Source organism: Hypomesus nipponensis, chromosome 9 (genome assembly GCF_054491055.1).
Source record: "Hypomesus nipponensis isolate SF chromosome 9, ASM5449105v1, whole genome shotgun sequence".
Classification (NCBI taxonomy): Eukaryota; Metazoa; Chordata; class Actinopteri; order Osmeriformes; family Osmeridae; genus Hypomesus; species Hypomesus nipponensis.
Genome location: NC_140369.1, coordinates 14,529,635 through 14,550,000, shown reverse-complemented (window position 1 = coordinate 14,550,000; position 20,366 = coordinate 14,529,635). Strand labels below are relative to the sequence as shown.

Sequence of the window (20,366 nt, the reverse complement as noted above, 5' to 3'; positions counted from 1 at the left end):
CACAAGGAAACATTTGTTGCGTACTGTAAGAATGTCCTGACAACTTCTGCCTCAAATTGAGTTGTTTGAATGTCTTAGGCAGCATTATTTATTGAATTTGATTGAACACATTTAACAAGTGAACTTATTTTTGCTTTTTCATCGGTGTCTAACCTCCAAATTGCACTGTCTTCTGCAACCCACATATTGAACCCACTTCATCATTCCAGTCTGATTCCAAAACTTGAGGGACTGCTGTTCCCATCAACTACGGTATCAAATCTGGTAGAAAATATACATTATATGAAAAAAAGTATTTTGAGGTTGGTGTATGAATTGCACTGCTAAAAGGCTTTAAGGTACTCTTGAGGGATAGTGAATGTGAATGTATACAAAAGGCCCATCGTCAGTGTCAGGAGCAGTGATTTGTAGTCAGCAGTGTTTTTTAGGTAGTGTGTAATCACTTGCTTGTGACATCGTTGTGTAAGGAGGCCTTCTGACAGTGACATGCCCTTGTGTTCTCCTAAGTTCTCGTTTTACACACAGCTGATCACTCCTTCATTGCAGCCGTACGGTCGATGGCGTCACTTGTCCAGTTCTTGCTAAACAAATGATTAACCCTTGAGTCTACTGCCTGTTTCATGTCAAATATTGGCTTTCTCCTTCTTTACGTCTTTTCAACAACACTAAACTTCAACATACCTCTGCATCGACTGTTGTGGTCATCTTAATGAAACAACACAACTTATTCATCTTGTTGACTAAAGATGAAATATTTTTTAATTCACACATTTTTTGTTCACGCTTTAACGTTTATCTGGTATCTTTAGATGGTTCAAGTAGTGTAGTGGTGTCTGATGAAATATGTACACAATCAAATAGAAAATCATGCTATATAGCGGTGGTTCAGAAGGTGTGTGTCCATGAATGAAGGTCTGGATATTTCCTTTGTGCCTCATTTAACTCTCAACTGCATCCCTGGATGTGACTGTGTCTGTTACAAACCTTTCATACACCTGCCATTAACAGTTTCCGTGTTTGGAGAAATCTTTCGACTGAATTGTGAGTGCTTCCAGACATGACAGAGTCTTTCCTGTAGGAGATGTTGTACATGTCGTTCTCCTTTTTTGTCTGTGGTGATGTGTCGATTTTTGATTTGTGTCTCGAATGCTTTTTTATTTGTATTTTGGTCTCACTGATTCGTTCGGAACTCTCTTGTCTCTGTGTCAGTAGTTTACCAGATGGTTCCGTGCCCCCGGATGTAAACACACTTCCATTTCCAGGTTCTACATTTGGACTGTGAGGTATTTAAAAAGCACAATAAGGTTATAATTAAAAAAAGCACCAATAATGTTGTCTCCAGTCCTGTCTGTGTCTCCGGATTGGAACGTATAAAATGGATTTTGCCGTAGAGGATTGTCAGTTGATTTCATGATAAAGGGTTTTAATCTAGAGCTACACTTTTACAACCAGTTCATTGTATCATTATGTATGCTACTGAGTTTGTATCCTGCCTTACTCTTCCCTACATGCCTGTCTTCTCGATATTTCTATTAACCTTGAACCAGTCTTGCCTCAATCTCAGTCTCGCTATCTCTCTTTCTCACTCTTTCTCCCACGTTCTCTCTCCCTCGCTCTCTTTCTCGTCTCGTTTATCAGTTCAGAGCAGACAAGCCACTCATCATCCTGTCCTCCCTGACATCCTCCCTTCAAGCACTTCTCTAAACATTCCCGGATTGTCGTTTCTCCTAGCTTGCTATCCAGCATGTCTTAGCTCTGGGGTAGGTCACTTACGTATACTTAATCCTGAAAAAGAACCTTAAATCTATGACATTGGATGAAAGGTTGGTACAAAAAGTGGTTTTCCACTGTAAGTGCACCAATAATGTTTGAATCAACTGAATAGTAATGCTGTCAATATGAATGTTGTAAAGTGTGAATGGCCTTGTTTCACACTGAAAACATAATGAGGCAAGTGATAATTCATGGCCTTTTCCCCACCCAGTTTCACCCTAAAAACAGCGCCTCAATCCACCGTGCCAAGGCACAATCGCTTTAGCAAACTCAGGAAACCCTAAACCTCAGGGCTGGGTGCTTCTGTGATGTGTGTGGGATACACCACTGTGTTAGTTCTACTTCAACTGCTTTTATCTCCTCAGGTGGGCTCTGCAATCGAGACACGTTATGGTGGCCAGAAGACCAGCAATAAAAACCTTGGTTTTGATTTATTCTATTCATGCATGGAAGTGCTTTGTTATCTCTTTGACCCACATGAATCACAAACAGCTTCTTGTTCTTTTTCTTCTCTTACCTCTTTCCTCCTTTTTCTCACACAATTGCTTTCCATATTTATTTCCCTCTTCCTCTTGTGAGAGCATCTGGGTGAGGTCTTAATTAAGGAGTAACCGGTCTGTTAATGATTCATTCCTGCTGAGCTCCAACAGAGCGAGGGAGGCCAACGTCCTGGAGGAGGAGGAGATGGAGAGGGGGAAAGGAAGAGGAGGAGAGGAGAAGGAGGAGAGGAGGGGGCTGGCAGCCCAACGAGCTGTTGATTAATAAGGGGGGGGAGGGGTAATGGGCTCCATCTCTGGAGTCCCTGCATGTACACACACACACGCACACACATGCACTAATACACACACATATCTGGTACCTCAGAGTCAAGGACAGACTCGCTGCCTTTGTTGCTAGGTTGGCAGAGCTCCTCGGGGCAGTGTTTGTTTGGAGGGACGTCCAGGTCCGTAAGACCATGGATGTTCTGCAGGCAGAGAAACCTCATCAGTATGACATGCACCTCATGCCACAAAATACCCTCTGAGCTGGAAGAGATGTCTGTACATTACATGGAACAAGGGAAGATTAATATTGTGAGAGGATTCCACCATTGTTCTGTATGAATTCCTTGAATAAAACATGTTTTTTATTTATTTTTATTACGCCCACCACGGAATGATGGTTGTGTGACATATATTGATTGTTTTGCCATGACACTGGGCAGAAGTGTGACAGAGATGAGAGATGGCTTTTCCTTCAAGATCCAGAATCCCTTGGGAGGACTGCTTCACCTTTTGACCTTTTTACCTTGAGGCTCGTCCGCCTGTCACCGTGGTGACAAGGGCAAATAAATGAATTCTGTTTACCAATGGCTGAATACGTGAAAAGAAGCTGGGATCACTCAGGGGCTGAGGAAGTGCCTATGCTTTTCAGGACTGTAGGACATCAGCCTGGTTCACACTTATTCCATACACCATGTTCCATAGTCCATCTTCCTACTAACATGTTACAGATACCATGTTCTACGTTCTATTTACCTTGTTCCACATACCATCATGGTCCATAGTTCGTGGTGAATATTCTATATTCCATCGCCCCGGTTGTGACCTAACTACTAATGTATCCTGCATCCTGAAAAAGCCTGTGTCCCAGTTCTCCATCCACATCCACCCCAAAGCTATCTCCAAATGAAACCTGCCCTAGTTCTCTCCCCTGTTGAGATCATGCCATAGGTTTGCTGTTAAATCTCTTGCTGCTTTGTCATTGTTAAAGGCTGCACATATAACTTTGCCCCAGCACTTGTCGTTCCGCATGTAAAGTTATTTAGAGCCTAGACTGACTCGTCCATGAGAGAGCACAGAGGGAGAGGCTGTGCAGCAAGGTGGTGCAGTGAGAGGAGATGATATATGACCATAGGGATAAGTGTGTGTGTGTGTTTGCATATGTGTGTGCATGCATGTTGAGTCTGCAAAGGTTGATATATTTAAATGTGTGCTCATTCCATGTGTGTGTGTGTGTTGTGTGTGTGTGTCTAGAGAACCTCCGCAGCAGCACAGTCATTCGTTACCTGCTGTCATAAATGTATTTTTAATGAGGCACCTAACCTCACTCCTCAGCAGTGAAGGACCTGTTCTAGAAGGCTCCATGACCCCAATATGTTCTGAGTTAAACAGTCTCACTTCTGCTCATCTGATACTGAGGTAACCTTCGCCTCCTGATCTCTCATTTGTTTCATCCATTTGATTTGATTTGACTTTTTATTTAGACCTATTATTATATATGGTTATACATTCCCGGATGGGATTCACAGGTCTTTACTAAACTGGTTTACAGAGGAGAGAAACAGAGCTAGCCAAACAGAGAGGCCATGACGAGCCGAGTAAGAACATTCCACTAGCTACTGTAGAAATCAATAGTTCAAGTCTGCAGGCTGTAGATTACCAGCATTATTAGAGGGTGTGCTGGCACATACAGCAAAATGAAAACCCACACAATAGCGATTCCGTTTATTGAAAATATAATTTTCACGGGAGCTGAAATGCTTAATATGCAGAGGCTGAGCATGAAACAAGGGGGTGAGGGTGGGGAAGAGGGGGGGTTGAAGGAGGAGAGGGAAGACAGGTAGGTCCTGCTGATTTCCTGCATGGCAGAATACTTAAGAGTGTACTGCTGACACTTCACTAATGTTCCAGAGGTGGAGAGAGAGGGGGGGGGGTGTATTCCCTGAGGCTTGGAGGGGTGGGGTGGAAGGGTGGAGATGGAGGAGTAGCTATTGTAAGGCAGGGGAGGAAGATTGCCACTTCTTGCCACTGGAAGGTATTCCACTTAATATAAATTGTTCCTGAAACTAGTAACAACAGTTTTTTTCTAAGCGTTAATCTTTAATCCAGTTCTGTCTTTAGATGAGTCCATCTCTGAGAGCTGGACTGGAAAGGAGGTTTTTTTTTGTGTTGTCCTGTGAAAGTTTTAATTTCTGGCTATTCTGACAGATATGGCTAGTCTTCGTTCCAGTACCAGAGAGGGAGAGTGTCACATCCACTGCCCGCCGCCACCCAACAATAACCATGCTGGCACAGGGGGTGGGGGTTAAAACAGCTGGGAGGGAGGAGGGTTTATAAAGGCATCTCGCTCTGGTTGGTTGATTCTAGGCTATCCCTCCGCCTTCTGGGCCAATGGCAGTTGTTGGTCTTTGGAGAGTCCTCCTCTGATTGGATGATGAGAGAGCGGTTGCCGGTGTGAGGGCTATGGTGTTCAATGTGAAACAACACCAGTTGGGTCAACAAGAGCACACTGCCTTTACAGATGCAACATAAAGATATGTTTTCTGTGTGTCCAAGATGGAAAGGCTACCTGTCCTGTTTGTCTGTGGCCGTGCTGCTGTCTTCATAGATCTTCAGCATGGTTTCTGTAAGGTCACTATCACTCGCCGCAGTCTCCTGAAACCTGGACAAAAGCATAGATTACCAGATCCACTCGAGCCATAGATGTTGGTACTCTGGATTTTTTGTGACTCGTCACGTTTCTTTACACAATAAAACTCCAGTCTTCTCAAATAGGACATGTGTAAGGTTTCGCTTGTGTGAAGCTGGATTTGAAGACACTGTAAGGTGTAGTTGACGGACCTGGATTCCAGGCGCTCTCGGACTTTGGCGATGGAGAGGATGTAAGGAAGGATCTGGCGAGCGATGGTGGTCAGGTAAGTGTTGTCCTGTTTCAGCTGCTGCAGGGCGTCAAGCTGAGCTGGAAGGTTTCAAAACAAATACTAACATGAATCTGAAGAGACCTCAAAACCATTCAGTTGGAAGTACTGAGTTTTTGTTTGTTTCAAAACACTAGGTTGAGAATGAATATCCCAGTTCTTCAACAAAAAAAAACATTGTTTAGGGATTATGTTACCTTCATAGATCTCCTGCTCATTGATTGACTCCTTCACCCTCTCGCCCCACACCTAGGAGTGAAGACAACTAGATCTATAATCGGGGTGTATCTGGGACATACAGTACTGTGCAAAAGAAAAAAATCATTTTTACATGAATATTGTGTACAACATTTATTGTCTTGTCTTCTGAATTTTTGCAACAGTGTAAAAAGTGCAACCTTGAACCTTATTTGTTTCATTATCTCTCAAAGCATTTTTGCTTTACAGTTTATTTTATTATTATCACCTGTGACTTTTGCACAGTACTGTGATATCTAGGACATATCACTACTGGTGTGGCAGGACTGAAACCTTGCCCCATGTGGAAAATGCTGTGTAGGACCAGTCTATGATCCAGGTCCCAGGCCGTGCTGATGGCCTGTGGACCTGCCTGCAGGAACGTGGCCCTGCTGTTCTCCACGTTGGAGACCTGGGAGGAGATGTGGCTGTCGAGGTCTAGCGAGCGCTCCAATATGGCCCCCATGGTGTCTGTGCTGATGACCGAGTGGTGCTTGGTCAGGTCTCTGTGCTGCTCCTGCACCTGGTCCTTCAGCCTCTGGATGTCTGCCTGGAGGGTCTGGGGAGTACACACATGCACACACACACATAAATATACATGCACATGTGCACACACACACACACACACACACAAGCATGCACCTCCATCCAAGCACACAGGCTCACAGATACACATACATGCCCTTATGCCCGCATATATGAGCATGCACTCACCCATACACACACAAACACACTGTTCCAACCCCTGACAGACCTATAACCACCACCCAGCCATGGGATCCCACTACATCGCTCACCCTGTATGTGTTCTCATAACTGCGGCAGTGCTGGGTGAAGGGAGTGTCACCCCCCTGTGCCAGGAGGACCTCGGTGCAGATCGAGCGATGGGAGGCGGGCCGGGGCCCCTCGGCCGAGCCCAGGGGCATGTCACCGAGGGGCGGGGAGCGGCAGGGGCGTGGAGAGGGGCGACGGGAAGCTGGAGGAGATGGAGACCCAAGGGCTGTCCAGCCTTTGCCATGCCAACAATGTGTGTTTCTGACAGCAGCATCTAAGACACACTGTGGTGTTTCCCGAGGAGTATCTACTGGTGGGTGTTGTGATGTTTGAAGGTATGTAGAGGTGTAATGTGAAGGCTGTCACATGTATACATTTCCATTCCCTTTTCCACAAGAGGATGTTGACAAAAAGGGGTATAAACATAATTAGGAATTCATGGTAATCTCTGAGGCTGACGGAAAAAGGGATGGGTGGAGATGTGGGGGATCGAGGTAGAAAGGTAGGGATTAGTTTGGGCACTGAGACAAACTGCATTGAGCGTTGAGGGAGTAGAACACGCATAATATGTGGCACAAGCACACAGTACGTTCTATCATGTGATGGTCTTTCAAAATGGAACTTAAAGTGGGGTTAGCATCAGTGAGGCTAATTGTTAGTGATTACTTCGGTGAATGGAAACCCTCAGAGCTGGTCAGTCTTATTGCTGTCCAAAGGTCATTCTGCTTAGCAGATTCTCCTCACAGCTAGGGTTTCACAGAGCCATAACTCCATGCAGGCTATTCAGAGAATGGCATTCCAGTTAGTATGTTTACAACTGGCCATGCAAACCATTTGTCTGAAGAGACAGGCAGACAATAAAGGAAACCATTCCATCTGCTTTATGCATCAGTAACTGTTATCCACCATCCTCTTCCTTTGCGCTATCTCATCTATCTCCAGTTCGAGTTGTTGCAAGAACGCATCTCCAGAACACAACTAGAGCTGTTGTTAGAACGCATCTCCAGAACACAACTAGAGCTGTTGCTAGAACGCATCTCCAGAACACAACTAGAACTGTTGTTAGAACGCATCTCCAGAACACAACTAGAACTGTTGTTCGAACGCATCTCCACAACTAGAGGAGAAAAGTAGCTTTACCTGGGGCTCAGGGAGGCTCCTGGTCACTCCTTATTAGTCACTCTTGGTTACTCCCGGTTACCCCTAGTGACTCCTGGTTACACCTGGTACCTCTCGGTTACCCCTGGTGACTCCTAGCTACCCCTGGTTACTCCCGGTCATCGCTTGTTACTCCTGGTTACCCCTGGTCGCGCCCGGTTCCTGGGCAGACCCACTTTCAGCAGCTACAGTGAGTGGTCGTGCTGCCTGGGGAGGGAGTCTGTGTGTGAGGGAGAGTCCTCCGCTCGCTCATGTCCAACACGTCCAGTCCTCTTCCAGATCCCTCGTCCTGCCCCAGCAATCACCTTTTAACACATCCACACATGCAGTGACATCAGCGGCATGGGGGGGAAAAAAACGTGCCCCAGTGCCTGTCCACCAGATGGATCCTGGAGAGTTCTGTGAAATTCTGATAAAAATAGTTTTGGTCTGCCTGCCTGCCGCCCGTCCTTGCCCATTAAGCATCCTACACCAGATGAGGGCTGCTGATTGGAGGGCAGGCCTGTCAGTTACAGCAGGGGGTGGCTGGGGGGTTACGGACTTGTGAACAGTTGGGAGTGATTGATGTGGAAAATTAGTCGAGAGAACGTGCGTCAGTTGTGTCCAAGGCCGGGGATGGGAGAACATGCCGGAACACTCTGCTCTGGGATGCATTGAAAGCTCCAACTACACTAAGTGGTTTGAGGTGATAATGCTAACCGTGAAAACTGCCTGGCAACATAAGCTGTGGCTTTCCAGGTTTGCAAACAACGTTGAACTAAGAGTGATGACAGGCAACATGAAAAGGAAACATCATTTTCGGAATTCTCTCTCTCTGTTCTGGATTCCCAGCCAATAAAGTGAAGCCTTCAACCTGTGTGCCACCCTGCTCTGACGGGGTGGTGGGGTGAGGGGGCGTTAGCAGGGCAGGGACACACAGAGCCTCCCAGACACCACGGGTCCAGACACCAGGGTGACACACGGACCAGAGAGCTCCTTCCTGGAAACCTGGCTTTGCAGGACTGCACACACTCTCTCTCCCTCTCCCCCCTCCCCCCTCCCCCCTCCCTCCCTCCCTCCCTCCCCCCTCCCCCCTCCCTCCCTCCCCCTCTCTCTCTCTCTCTCTCTCTCTCTCTCTCTCTTTCCCCTCTGCTTCACTCTCAGTCCCTCTCTCCCTTCCTCCCTCTCTCCTTCTCTCTTTCAAGTTCTTTCTCTGTCCCACCCACCCTCCCTCCCTTCCTCCTTCTCCCCCTCCCCCTCTGTCTATTTCCCTCCCTCCCTCCGTTTGTTATCGCCCGCTTCCCTGGAACAGGAAGATCATGCACTGGAGCTGGCGACGAGTGGTCGATGTGGGGTGGCTGGAGGTGTGTGTGTGTGTGTGTGTATGTGTGTGTGCGCCTGTTTGGCCCTGTTAATCAGACCAAGGTGAGTTACATAAACCCGCCTAAGGGCCTTCGCTCTGCTCACAGCCTGACAGACAAACAGAATAACTGACATGCTGGGGGCTCAGTGTGACACCTCCCTACCCTGACACCAGCTGTGGCCACACCCCACTACGGGCTCCCTACCCTGACACCAGCTGTGCCCACACCCCACCACGGGCTCCCTACCCTCACACCAGCTGTGCCCACACCCCACCACAGGCTCCCTACCCTCACACCAGCTGTGCCCACATCCCACCACGGGCTCTCTACCCTGGCACCAGCTGTGCCCACACCCCACCACGGGCTCCCTACCCTCACACCAGCTGTGCCCACACCCCACCACAGGCTCCCTACCTCAGCTCTGCCAGCGCTGTCAAGCTGCCAGCCTCAGGAAAGGAGAAAACCCCACGATACTCGGATGGGGAGTGGGGCTGGGTCAACCTGCAACCGGGGGATTGACGCACTGGAGCCATCACTTCCTGGAGTGGAGATTTGTGACGGGTCGCCACGCTGGTTGTAATGGTAACGGGAACAGGCCAGCGCTCGTCAAGGAGGTTTGTGGCGGGCGAACTCGCTCCGGTAGTGTGTATTGATCTGGGGTGTGGAGGTGGAGGTCACAGGTCACACCCACACTTTCACTGGGGGGCACAGAGAGAGGTCACAGGTTAAAGGGAGAGAGGTTGTGGTTTCCAGTGTGGTCTGGCAAGTACTCCCTTGTGGTTTGTGGTAAGTCCAGTCTGATATCAGGCCTTCATTCCTAACCCAGCGACGAGAACAGGCCTAGAGGGGCCGTTAAGTAGCCATGTCTTGTAAGGTAGTAAGGTATGTCGGGACTTTATTGATCACTTTGGGGAAGTTGAGGAACAAACAACCGAGAACAAAAGTTAGGGAGCTTCTCCAACAGTAAATACATCAGTGAATACTAAGTTACAGACATGAGTACACTATCAGTACAGACATGAGTACACTATCAGTACAGACATGAGTACACTATCAGTACAGACATGAGTACACTATCAGTACAGACAAGAGTACACTATCAGTACAGACACCAGTACACCATCAGTACAGACACGAGTACACTATCAGTACAGACATGAGTACACTATCAGTACAGACACCAGTACACTATCAGTTCAGACACCAGTACACTATCAGTACAGACACTAGTACACTATCAGTACAGACACGAGTACACTATCAGTACAGACATGAGTACACTATCAGTACAGACACTAGTACAGACACCAGTACAGACATGAGTACACTATCAGTACAGACACTAGTACAGACACCAGTACAGACATGAGTACACTATCAGTACAGACACTAGTACAGACACCAGTACAGACATGAGTACACTATCAGTACAGACACTAGTACAGACACCAGTAAAGACACCAGTACAGACACCAGCAGACAGGTGATATCAGCACGACAGACAGGTGTTGTTCAGGGGGACTGTGTTGTGTGTTTGCTCCTGGAAACACCTCCATGCTGCTCTCTCTCTCTGACCTGCAGTGTTGGCAAGAGAACAGCCAGCTAACTCAGCTACTCCATCTACTTGCACTGACTGAGAACACACACACACACATATACGCATGCACACAAACACAAACTCACACACACGCTCACACATGCACACATGCAAACACATACACACACACACACACACAGATAAACTGAAACAACCATTTATCTTTTCCATGAACTGTTCAAGCAGTATCCCATTTTCCTTGTTTCTAAGTCCAACCCTAACCCTTATCTATTTGTCGCCTTCTATTATAAACACATACATCTGAACACCAAGACACAGTGTTGAACACACAGTCTCTGCCTGACATAAATAGCCTTGAACTCCCTTCCAGGAATCCAGCCCCGAGTTAGCTTCCAGGCAGAGTGGGTGAGAGAGACCAAGGACTAAGGACAGAAAAATCTCATTAAAGATGGCCATACTGTAGAATGAAACCCAATACACTCTCTCCTCATGCACATGTGCGGGCACACACCCTACCTCACACACACAACACACATATACTGCCTCACACAGACTGGCTCCGACACACCACACACCCTGCCTCACACACTGACTCACACACACAGCTTCACACACACTACCTCACACACACACTACCTCACACACTGCCTCACACACTGCCTCACAAACACACTGCCTCACACACACAGCTTCACACACACTACCTCACACACACACTACCTCACACACACACTACCTCACACACACACTACCTCACACACACACACACACACACACACTACCTCACACACACACTACCTCACACACACACACACACACACACACACTACCTCACACACACACACACTACCTCACACACACACACACACACACACACACTACCTCACACACACACACACTACCTCACACACACACACACACACACACACACACACACTACCTCACACACACACACACTACCTCACACACACACACACACACACACACTACCTCACACACACACACACTACCTCACACACACACACACACACACACACACTACCTCACACACACACACACTACCTCACACACACACACACTACCTCACACACACACTACCTCACACACACACACACTACCTCACACACACACACACACACACACACACACACACACACACACACACTACCTCACACACACACTACCTCACACACACACACACTACCTCACACACACACACACACACACACACACACACACACACACACACACACACCCCTAGTGGCAGGACTGCTCACAGTCCAGTGTCCCTTAGCTTCCCTGCTCTGCTGGAGCAGTGTCTGTAATGGACTGTCACCAGAGTGTAAAGATCATTGCCTCCAGGATGGCTACGCACTCTACGAACCCGGACTGTGTGTACGCATGCGTACTGTACGTGTGTATGCGTCTGTGTATACACGTGCCAGTGTGCCTGTGTGAGTGTGTGTGTGGCCCAACTCTCACCGTCGTGGAGGAACGCGTGTTGTGGAGGAGGAAGTGCTCTCTCTCTCGCTCTGTCAGGTTAACGCCGTGCGTGTGACACGCATGACTTTGTCATAAACCCATGTGTGCCATAATGACTGGCCGATAATGAGGACTGCCATGGCAACCACTGTGTCCTCTCAAAACACGTGGAGAGTCACTGTCGGCTTGTGAAACGTCCATACAGGTCAAGCAGAGCATGAGCTTGTGAAGTCAGGCTGGTTTACCACACTAGTTGGAAACTGATTATCCAGACAAGAACCTGACAGTTCTCCATGTTCTGGTGCTAGGAGGAGGCATCAGTGGAGCCACTATGGTTTAACATTCTAGGTTAGGGCATAGTTTCATCTGTTTGGGAAACTCAACTCGTACATAATATTTCTATGCAATCCCTACAACCACGTTTGACTTGTTTACATTTTCAAAATGGCAGAGAGCGGCTTTTACCGCATCAAAATACGGATGTGAAAGTTGAAAAAACTCAATTCTTGGGGTTCGTACAAATGCACATGGCATACAGAAAACAGATGTTTCACAATTCTTCCACAGCAGCCTATCAGTAACACAAGACTTTGCAGCAAGCCCACCCTGTGCAGACAGCTCCGCAAAAATACACAAGTGTGAACCAAGAGTTGGTCCTGGATTGACCGACACACAAGCATATTTTAACAGTCAACGCAAGAGAGACACCCAGTGGTGAACACGCATGACACCATCCCCTCCTAGAAGCTAATAATCACACAGTTAGAACAAATGACATTCATTTTACAACATCAAAAACCCATCACTGATTCCTTCTCCATGGGCTTGGCGAGAGGGAGTATGTCGTTACCTGCGTGCTGCAGAGGAGACAGCAGAATGGGGCCTCCTGCTGGGCCACGTTGAGGCCCACCTCTCCTGTCATGGCCTTCAGCGGGTGTCGGACAGCACAAGCAGACTTCTGTTAGCATCGAGTACAGATGACACAGACAGCTTATCCTGTTTGGACCTTAGCACAGATGACACTCACGGCACTGCCTGTGGCCCTCTTTGGGGCGTTTGACCAGAGACACAATATTCTGATCCTAGCCTGGTGTGTACAGTCCCTGCCCGTTCAACACAGCGGATGGCTACACCTGATACAGAAGTCCATCCCCCTGAGTCCTGCAGGCACACACACCCACACACAGATAGAACCACACACACATAGGGACACACACTGAAAGACATGCAGTGAGACACCACAGCACATACAGCGAGTACACACGTATAAACACACCAAGATGCAAAACACACACACACAGAGACTCACACGGCCGTTATGCAGGGCTGTGTGCATCGTACCTGTTTACTGTTCTCCTGTCACAGTTGGCACAGGGAATAGTCCCCTCTGGTGTCAGTGGAGTTGTCAACCAGGAACTGGAGCAGACGGTCCGCGGGAGGGGGGTGTTCACCCCCTTCACTACAGATGGGTGTCTGTCACACACACACACACACACACACATAACACACAGAGACACACATAAACACAAAGAAGCACATACACACAGACACACACAGGAACACACACACACAAGAACACACAAACACGCTTTCTCCCAGATATACACTCCGACACACAAACGCAAACAGCAAGTCCGAAAAAGTTACAGACACGGTCAAGTCAGAGTGACAGGTATACCGTACAAACGCATGGTGAGACACACGCACAGCGACAGACACTGAGACAGTGATAGACACAGAAAGTGCAGGGGTACTATATATTGTAGTCATAATGTCTGACCTCATTCGGATGATGCTGCCCTCCCCTGACACTCCAGGAGATGGCGCTCTGTCACATTCGTTTCACTACTGAGGCTCCACACTTATACATTCATCACACCAAATAATTCTCTTTTATGGCAGGCCGCAGGCATGGCATCACGCTCATAAACTTGTAATGTGAATTAATTTTAGAGTGTAACTGCTCACAAGCTGCCCAGTTATATGCAGCCCTGACATTTAAACCCAGGCCACATACGAAAGCATCCTGACACACCAGTCCTACTTGTTTCATGTTTGGACATTGTGGTTTTAGAATCACAATACTAAAAAGGCTTTACATATACTGTGTATAGCAAAATCCAAAGTATAGATAAACCTAAAATAGATACATTTTGCAGGAAAGTCTTCTATGTTTCCCGAGGCCTGTTGTCAGGATACAGAAGGCAGGGGACAGCTACCAGATGCTGCTGTCTTTATCATGTAACTCTATGATAGCCTGTCTTAGTGCTGTCCTCATGCTAACCACTCATAAGGGCCTGGTGCCAATTGCAAAGACACACACACACACACGTTTGTTTTACTATCCTAGTGAGGACCAACAATTCATTCCCATTCAAAGGAGTGTTATCACTGTAATTCTAACCCTAATTCTAACCCTAAACTTTAGCACAGTTGTGGGGGACAAGAATATGTCCCCACATGGGCATTCTTTTCTTAAATTGCTATCCTTATGGAGACTTCTACTCCCAACAAGAGCAGTTAAACAAAACCACACACATACACATTCAAACACACACACACATACACATGTACACACATCTGCCCCCGCTTCTCGTTTTCATAGCAACAGGGTCAATTGTGTTCCGCTAATAGCGAGGCGGTGACTTCCTAGATGACATGACAGAGAGACAGTGGCAGTGGGCCTCCAGATGAATAGAGCCATGAGCAGCAAGCCTGCGTGGGTCTGGTCCAGCCTGGGCACTGAGTCAGGCTGCAGGGAGACCAGCAGACTGGGGAGAGACCAGCAGACTGGGGAGAGATAGGCAGACTGGGGAGAGCCCACCGACTGATCTCCACTGGAAACACATCATACCAGCTAACTCATCTGACCTGGACTACATCCGTGGCCCACAAGATTGATCTGCGTTCCGTAGATGTGTATACTAAATAATCTATATTGATTCTATGACACAGTGTCTCAAAAGTCCCTGAAAGTGTTTATACTGTACACTTGTAATTTTGTGGGGGGGGGACATCTTAACTATTGTCTGTTTTGTATTTGGACAAAAGCGAACTTGGATGTGCACTGTATGTTTTTCAGAATAAGACCTCTTTCGAAGACAGATACCTGCCACAGTTTTTTGCTGTTTGCTTGTTTATAGAGAAATCTTGGTCTCGGTTTACTCACCTGATTCCTGATGCTATCTTGCACAGTGCCACCAGAGGTTTATGGCTGGTTATCCAAGTGCTAGTTTGTAAGGTGGCACAATACTCACAGATGTATGTATGTATGTATGTGCTGGGTCTGGGTAGACACAACCTGAGCAGGACCACGCTGTCAGGCTGGCAGGGTCAGACTGGCAAAGACCCCTAGGACTGCTAAAGATCCGGGTCACACTCCACAACAAAGGGACACATTTAGCTACAGGCTTTGACAGGATCCCAACCCCGGTTATGCATCCAGCCATGTACAAGATCAGTCAATACTACAAGGCTTTTAGACTGGCATATCCACCCTCGACATGGCATCATTGAGTTCCCAACATGAATACATTGGCAGGGCATCCACAGAGTTCCAAACTGGCTGGGTGGTCTGGGTTCAGAACTGTCTGAAGCACTGGAAAAGACCTGCCTGGACTTAGATTAAGCTACATTTACTGAGTCATCTTTTTCCAGTGAAGCTCTCTCTCTCCTCCTGCCCAATGGGCCTTTGATCAGTGAGTTTATCCCAGAGGTCTTCAGGGTCCTAACCATGAGTCAATCTCCAGTAGGGGATGAATTGAGCAGGGCAGAACGAGGTGGAGTTTAATTGCTCCGAGCTGTGGTCTCGGCTGCCAAGAAGCCAATGAAGACTTTCTTGTCATGTGACTGTGTGCTGGTTTTGAGCAGGAACCCAGTCCGCCATGCTGAGTATTCACTCCAGGGGGGAGGGGCAGAAGCCTGGGACGACCTCACAGCTGTGGTAGATTATCAGGCTTCCCTACACACCAACCAACGCAACATGCTCCAACACACCACAACACATGCATCTACACCTCCCACCACGTCACATTCTCCATCCCCCCCACCCCACCCTGACAAATCCCACTCCTAAGCTTCACATCTACATAGCTCTACCCCAACAGACCCAATCCATCAAACCCCACCTTGACCTCCTCATCATCCTACCTCAATACCCCAACACAAGCCATCCTACCAAAACAAACTCCACCCCAACACACAACACCCCAACAAAGCTCCACAGGGCCCCCATGAAGTAACCTGCCCAAGTCACTCAAAACTTCAGGTCATGCACTTCTTCAAAAGCAAATGCTTTCATGAATGGCACCAATGTATTAGACCAAAAACAAAGACAGTTGTATTCATCACTGTCTGTACAGGCTGAAGCACACAGCTAGAACTGAACTTGAAACCGACTGAAAATATTCCTAACATTGGTATTGTAACCAGTAACTTTGGCTCAAAGACCACATGGGGATAATGAAAACACAGCTTGTGAGAACACTGGCTCAATTCCACCTCTTGCACTGGCTCAATTCCACTCAGTTGCTCCCTGAGTGGGCTCTCTTGGACTTTGCCGCGAAGACAGCGGGCACAGTAGATGTGGTAGCAGTCCAGTAGACATGGGTGCTTGTCCTGCTTGTGGAACACATGTTGCAGGTGGCAGAAGGGAAGGTGGGAGCATTGGCACAGTTCAGGTAACACAGGTTATCAAGAAGAGAGAACACCCCTCCTGCCGTCTGCTTGGAAAGATTCTGTTAGACAGTCTGGTGTGTTCTATTGACATGCAAACATACAGTACAGGTAAACATGCCTTATAGACATACATTATAGACATACTAGTGGCCGTAGAATCTGTTTTTTTTTTACAAACAGTGGATGAACAGTGTATAAAATAGTGAACTGTAAATGATGAGTCCAAACTGTGTTTTCAATCTTTGATTCACATCAACTATGGATGTAGAAGCAGATTCTCCTCTTGGAGTAAATTCACCAGTGTTTGTTTACAAGTCTTTAGTACACGGTGCCTTCTAACTATTTGAGATATAACACAAACTTACCAAAGGATCTCTATTCATCTTATATGCTGGCCACATTATAAATTCTCAGGGTTGAAATTTGAAAAAACATTGTCAATCGACTAACATGAATTCCTCTAATGTTGCATTACTTTGACAGTACTTCTGTCTTTCTGCTGTCTTAAACCAACATATTATGACCACGAAGCCCCAGCTGTGCAGCCATAGCTGTAAACAGACTGGCTTTCTGTCTATGGACAACACGGACCATACTGTCTTACCTTTCACTGGGGCTGTCAGCTCTCCCTGCCTGGAATGGCTTCAATGGTGGCCCGCTGGCCCCCTGACGCCAGACAGCTGACTGGCCCGTGTGCACCCAAGCCCCCCTCACAGAGAGGAGAAGACAGTAGAGGAGCCAGCTAAGGGGGGAGACTGGGGGAGAGAGTGGGAAGAATAGAGTGTGGGGTAAGATATAGGTAAGGTGGCTGTGAGAGAAAGAAAGAATGTGAAGGAGAGTGATGGAGGGGGAGGGAAAGGGAGAAAGATGGGTAGAGTCTGAGCAAAGGGAGAGAGGTAGAGAGAAGTGGTGGAGAAATATGTTCCCAAACACATAAAACCACTATCCCATAAAAAAACACAGCCCATGTTAGGTTGGGTTTAATGTGGGCTAAAGCGTTTTAGTGAGCTTTCTACAGTACAATTATAGACTGCACAAAGCAAGCGTTGACTACTCGTCATGCCAAAGCATGACCCTATCAAAACAAACTCCAATTGACATCGATATTATACTTAATCACTCAAGACTAAATCACAAATAAATAACTTTTTTTTGCATGCAGATCTTTTACATATTCTAATTGTATTCAATATCTTGTACAGATCACGTGCAGATTTTTGTTTTTAAAACGATGAAAAACGAAGCGTATAAATCAGCTTCTTGGAGAGTTCAAAAATCTCAGAAGAGGGATGGTATCTTACTTACCTGGCATCCCAAGTTAGAGCCTCTTCAACTATGGCCCCCATCGTGAGTACACCTCTGCTAATGTAGACAGCAGAAAAACATATTTTAAATGCAATGTACACGTTATTCAGAAAGCATCGCTTTCCCAAAGGGCTAGAAAAGTAGCGTAATTATGCATTTTAGTAAAGTACAGATAGTAGCATTTAAGTTGCACGTGTTGTGGAGCTACGTTGACGCCGACATGTGTCAGTACGTTAGCTACAGTAGCTAATGCTACTAGTGTAGCTTTTTACGGCTTAAGCTTTAATGTACTTCTTACAGCTTATTTTGCAAGTTAAATAACCCACAAGGGGATACAGAACAGGGATACTATTAATATTTAAAAGGTACATTTTGTTCCACGGCATGTGAAATCACAAATCGTTGTAGCCTATGTGATTTACATGACGAGGAGCTTTCTGAAAAGCAAAGTAAACCACTTACTGACAGCTGTTTCAATACAACTGGGAAGTGTTTTACAAATAGTTGATGTTGTCGCGAATTAGTGTGCTGTCCCACTTCTGAATGAATCATTTTATGAAAACAAACTGGTCGTTTGAGGAACATTACTTGTTGTTTTGACAGAAAAAGCTGGTGACTAAAAAGCAGGGTGGTAAGCGGAAGAAGCAGCTTTTAAAGTTTACTCTGGACTGCACCCATCCAGTGGAAGATGGCATCATGGACGCTGCAAACTTTGTAAGTTCACCATCAACCAGTACTGCAATAAATAAATACAAATGCCCATATTTTTGCTTCGTGCTTGTAGGCAACCAGTATATTAATCTTCTTGCTATAAAGTATGACTTGTTGATGACAGTCATTTAATGATCTAAAGAGTAGGCCTATGCCTTCAAGTTGCATGAAACGCATTAGTAGTTGTTTATAATGATGGCCTATATAGATATGGGATGTGGCTCAATGCTTTGCTGTGTAGGTAGCCAGTCTGAGATTCACCTGTCATTGTGACACCAGAATGTGCTTTTTTAATGTTTTTTGGGGGCTTTTCTTCCTCAGGAGCAGTTTCTGCAAGAACGCATCAAGGTGAACGGCAAAGCTGGGAGCTTGGGAGGTGGAGTGGTGTCCATTGAGAGGAGCAAGAGCAAGATCGGGGTGAACTCCGAGGTGCCTTTCTCCAAAAGGTAGGTCAGATCTCCAGAGGGTCAGGGTGTGCTTTTTAGTGTTGTATTTGTTTAGCCTGTTAGAGGTTCCCGGAATCAATGTCACTGTGACCGTAACTGGGAACGGGTTTTAACTACTGTTATTGAATGTCCGGATATCCTGTTAAGATTTGTAAGGCATGCATGTGTATCTGGGGTAGATTTGTTTTGAGATTCTCACTGGAGACACCATGAATCACAGACATGGCGTTCGGGTATTAGATCTCCATAGATCTTCCATATCTCAGACAGTGGTTAAGCATGACATATTTCCTCATAAATTCTAGCATAAATGAAGGTTGAAAGCTAGACTATTGTAACTTTATTTTCACTTGGTTGCTGGTTTGGTGTGCTAACATAGGACATCAGCCATTTTTAAGTTAAACTATCAATTTGTGGTCTTTAATCATTTTCTGTGCTGGCTCCAGGTATCTGAAGTATCTCACTAAGAAGTACCTGAAGAAGAACAATCTGAGAGACTGGCTCAGAGTGGTGGCCAACACCAAGGAGAGCTATGAGCTGCGCTACTTCCAGATCAACCAGGATGAGGAAGAGGAGGAAGATGATGATTAAATGCATGCCATTATTGTCATCAATAAAAGGTTGATGGGGGAAAATAATTTGCAAGCTGTCTTTACTCCTGTCAAACCACTCAGTGCATTCTGTGAATGTGTGTGTTGGGCAGTTTTATAATATATGGGAAACAAACGTTAAAATATATTTCTCTTTTTTCATGTGAATTGCCATGACAAGGTCGTGTTATTTTGTCGGTGATCCCACGTTTTCTTTGTTTCAACATGTGGTCCATCTCTCATGGGCACTTTGTTCCAGCGGTGGTTACCTTGACAACAGCTCAGCAACTGGCAACAGCGGAGCGAGCCAACTGTCCAGCTTGTCATGAAAACGAAGTTGGTGTTGATACTTTGTCATGTAGCCTGCGCACCTGACGTGGCTACATACTGTAGTCGTTCTCAAGCGAAGAGTTACATTTCGCAGTTTAATTATGCATCCGATTGCGACCGACCACGAATAAAATCAAAAAGTGGTTCCTTTCGAGGGAGCAAAACACCCCCTCCCTCCTCCACTCTATCCCGGTGTAACCTCGAATTCTACGGTCTTACTAGAGAAAATGGGCAACGCGACAGGCGACTTGGAGAGGAGGTGTTTTTAGAGGCAATGCCATTTAAGCTCCGCTCACGACTAGT

General features: G+C 46.6%; 3 protein-coding genes across 5 annotated transcripts in view; 2 read left to right on the top strand and 1 right to left on the bottom strand.

The window, feature by feature from the left end:
- Window positions 1-2,212, top strand: part of agtrap (angiotensin II receptor-associated protein) — an 8,929-nt gene extending 6,717 nt beyond the window's left edge. Inside the window, exons 5-8 of one of the 3 annotated variants that reach the window (XM_084704061.1) lie at window positions 1-252; window positions 1,213-1,283; window positions 1,639-1,760; window positions 2,139-2,212. The exon at window positions 1-252 is cut by the window's left edge and continues 708 nt beyond it. The gene's annotated coding sequence lies outside the window, so the exon portion shown is untranslated. Of the gene's footprint in view, window positions 265-1,209; window positions 1,284-1,638; window positions 1,761-2,138 lie in introns of all 3 variants that reach the window. The other 2 variants (XM_084704062.1, XM_084704060.1) reach the window with 2 other exon arrangements.
- A 2,032-nt stretch (window positions 2,213-4,244) lies between these two features.
- rnf207a (ring finger protein 207a) lies at window positions 4,245-7,955 on the bottom strand. The gene is made up of 7 exons (XM_084705619.1): window positions 7,604-7,955; window positions 6,487-6,665; window positions 5,919-6,248; window positions 5,650-5,701; window positions 5,376-5,493; window positions 5,104-5,196; window positions 4,245-4,995 (listed from the first exon to the last, which is right to left on the bottom strand). Exons 2-7 carry the CDS (start codon window positions 6,613-6,615, stop codon window positions 4,866-4,868), a joined length of 852 nt encoding a protein of 283 aa, XP_084561745.1. The 5' UTR covers window positions 6,616-6,665; window positions 7,604-7,955; the 3' UTR covers window positions 4,245-4,865.
- Window positions 7,956-17,998: 10,043 nt separating this feature from the next.
- On the top strand, window positions 17,999-19,781 carry rpl22 (ribosomal protein L22). Its single transcript, XM_084706049.1, has 4 exons — window positions 17,999-18,028; window positions 18,590-18,700; window positions 19,019-19,143; window positions 19,590-19,781. Exons 1-4 carry the CDS (start codon window positions 18,017-18,019, stop codon window positions 19,732-19,734), a joined length of 393 nt encoding a protein of 130 aa, XP_084562175.1. The 5' UTR covers window positions 17,999-18,016; the 3' UTR covers window positions 19,735-19,781.
- The last annotated feature ends 585 nt before the right edge of the window (window positions 19,782-20,366 follow it).

Excerpts from the sequence above, each read along its gene's own strand:
- rnf207a (XM_084705619.1), bottom strand. The coding sequence starts at position 6,615 with ATGCCCCTGGGCTCGGCCGAGGGGCCCCGGCCCGCCTCCCATCGCTCG. Across the intron at positions 6,249-6,486 it reads GTTATGAGAACACATACAGG|ACCCTCCAGGCAGACATCCA; the intron begins GTGAGCGATGTA and ends TGTACTCCCCAG. Across the intron at positions 5,197-5,375 it reads CGAGAGCGCCTGGAATCCAG|GTTTCAGGAGACTGCGGCGA; the intron begins GTCCGTCAACTA and ends GCTTTTGTCCAG.
- rpl22 (XM_084706049.1), top strand. Across the intron at positions 18,701-19,018 it reads TCATGGACGCTGCAAACTTT|GAGCAGTTTCTGCAAGAACG; the intron begins GTAAGTTCACCA and ends TTTCTTCCTCAG. Across the intron at positions 19,144-19,589 it reads GAGGTGCCTTTCTCCAAAAG|GTATCTGAAGTATCTCACTA; the intron begins GTAGGTCAGATC and ends TGCTGGCTCCAG.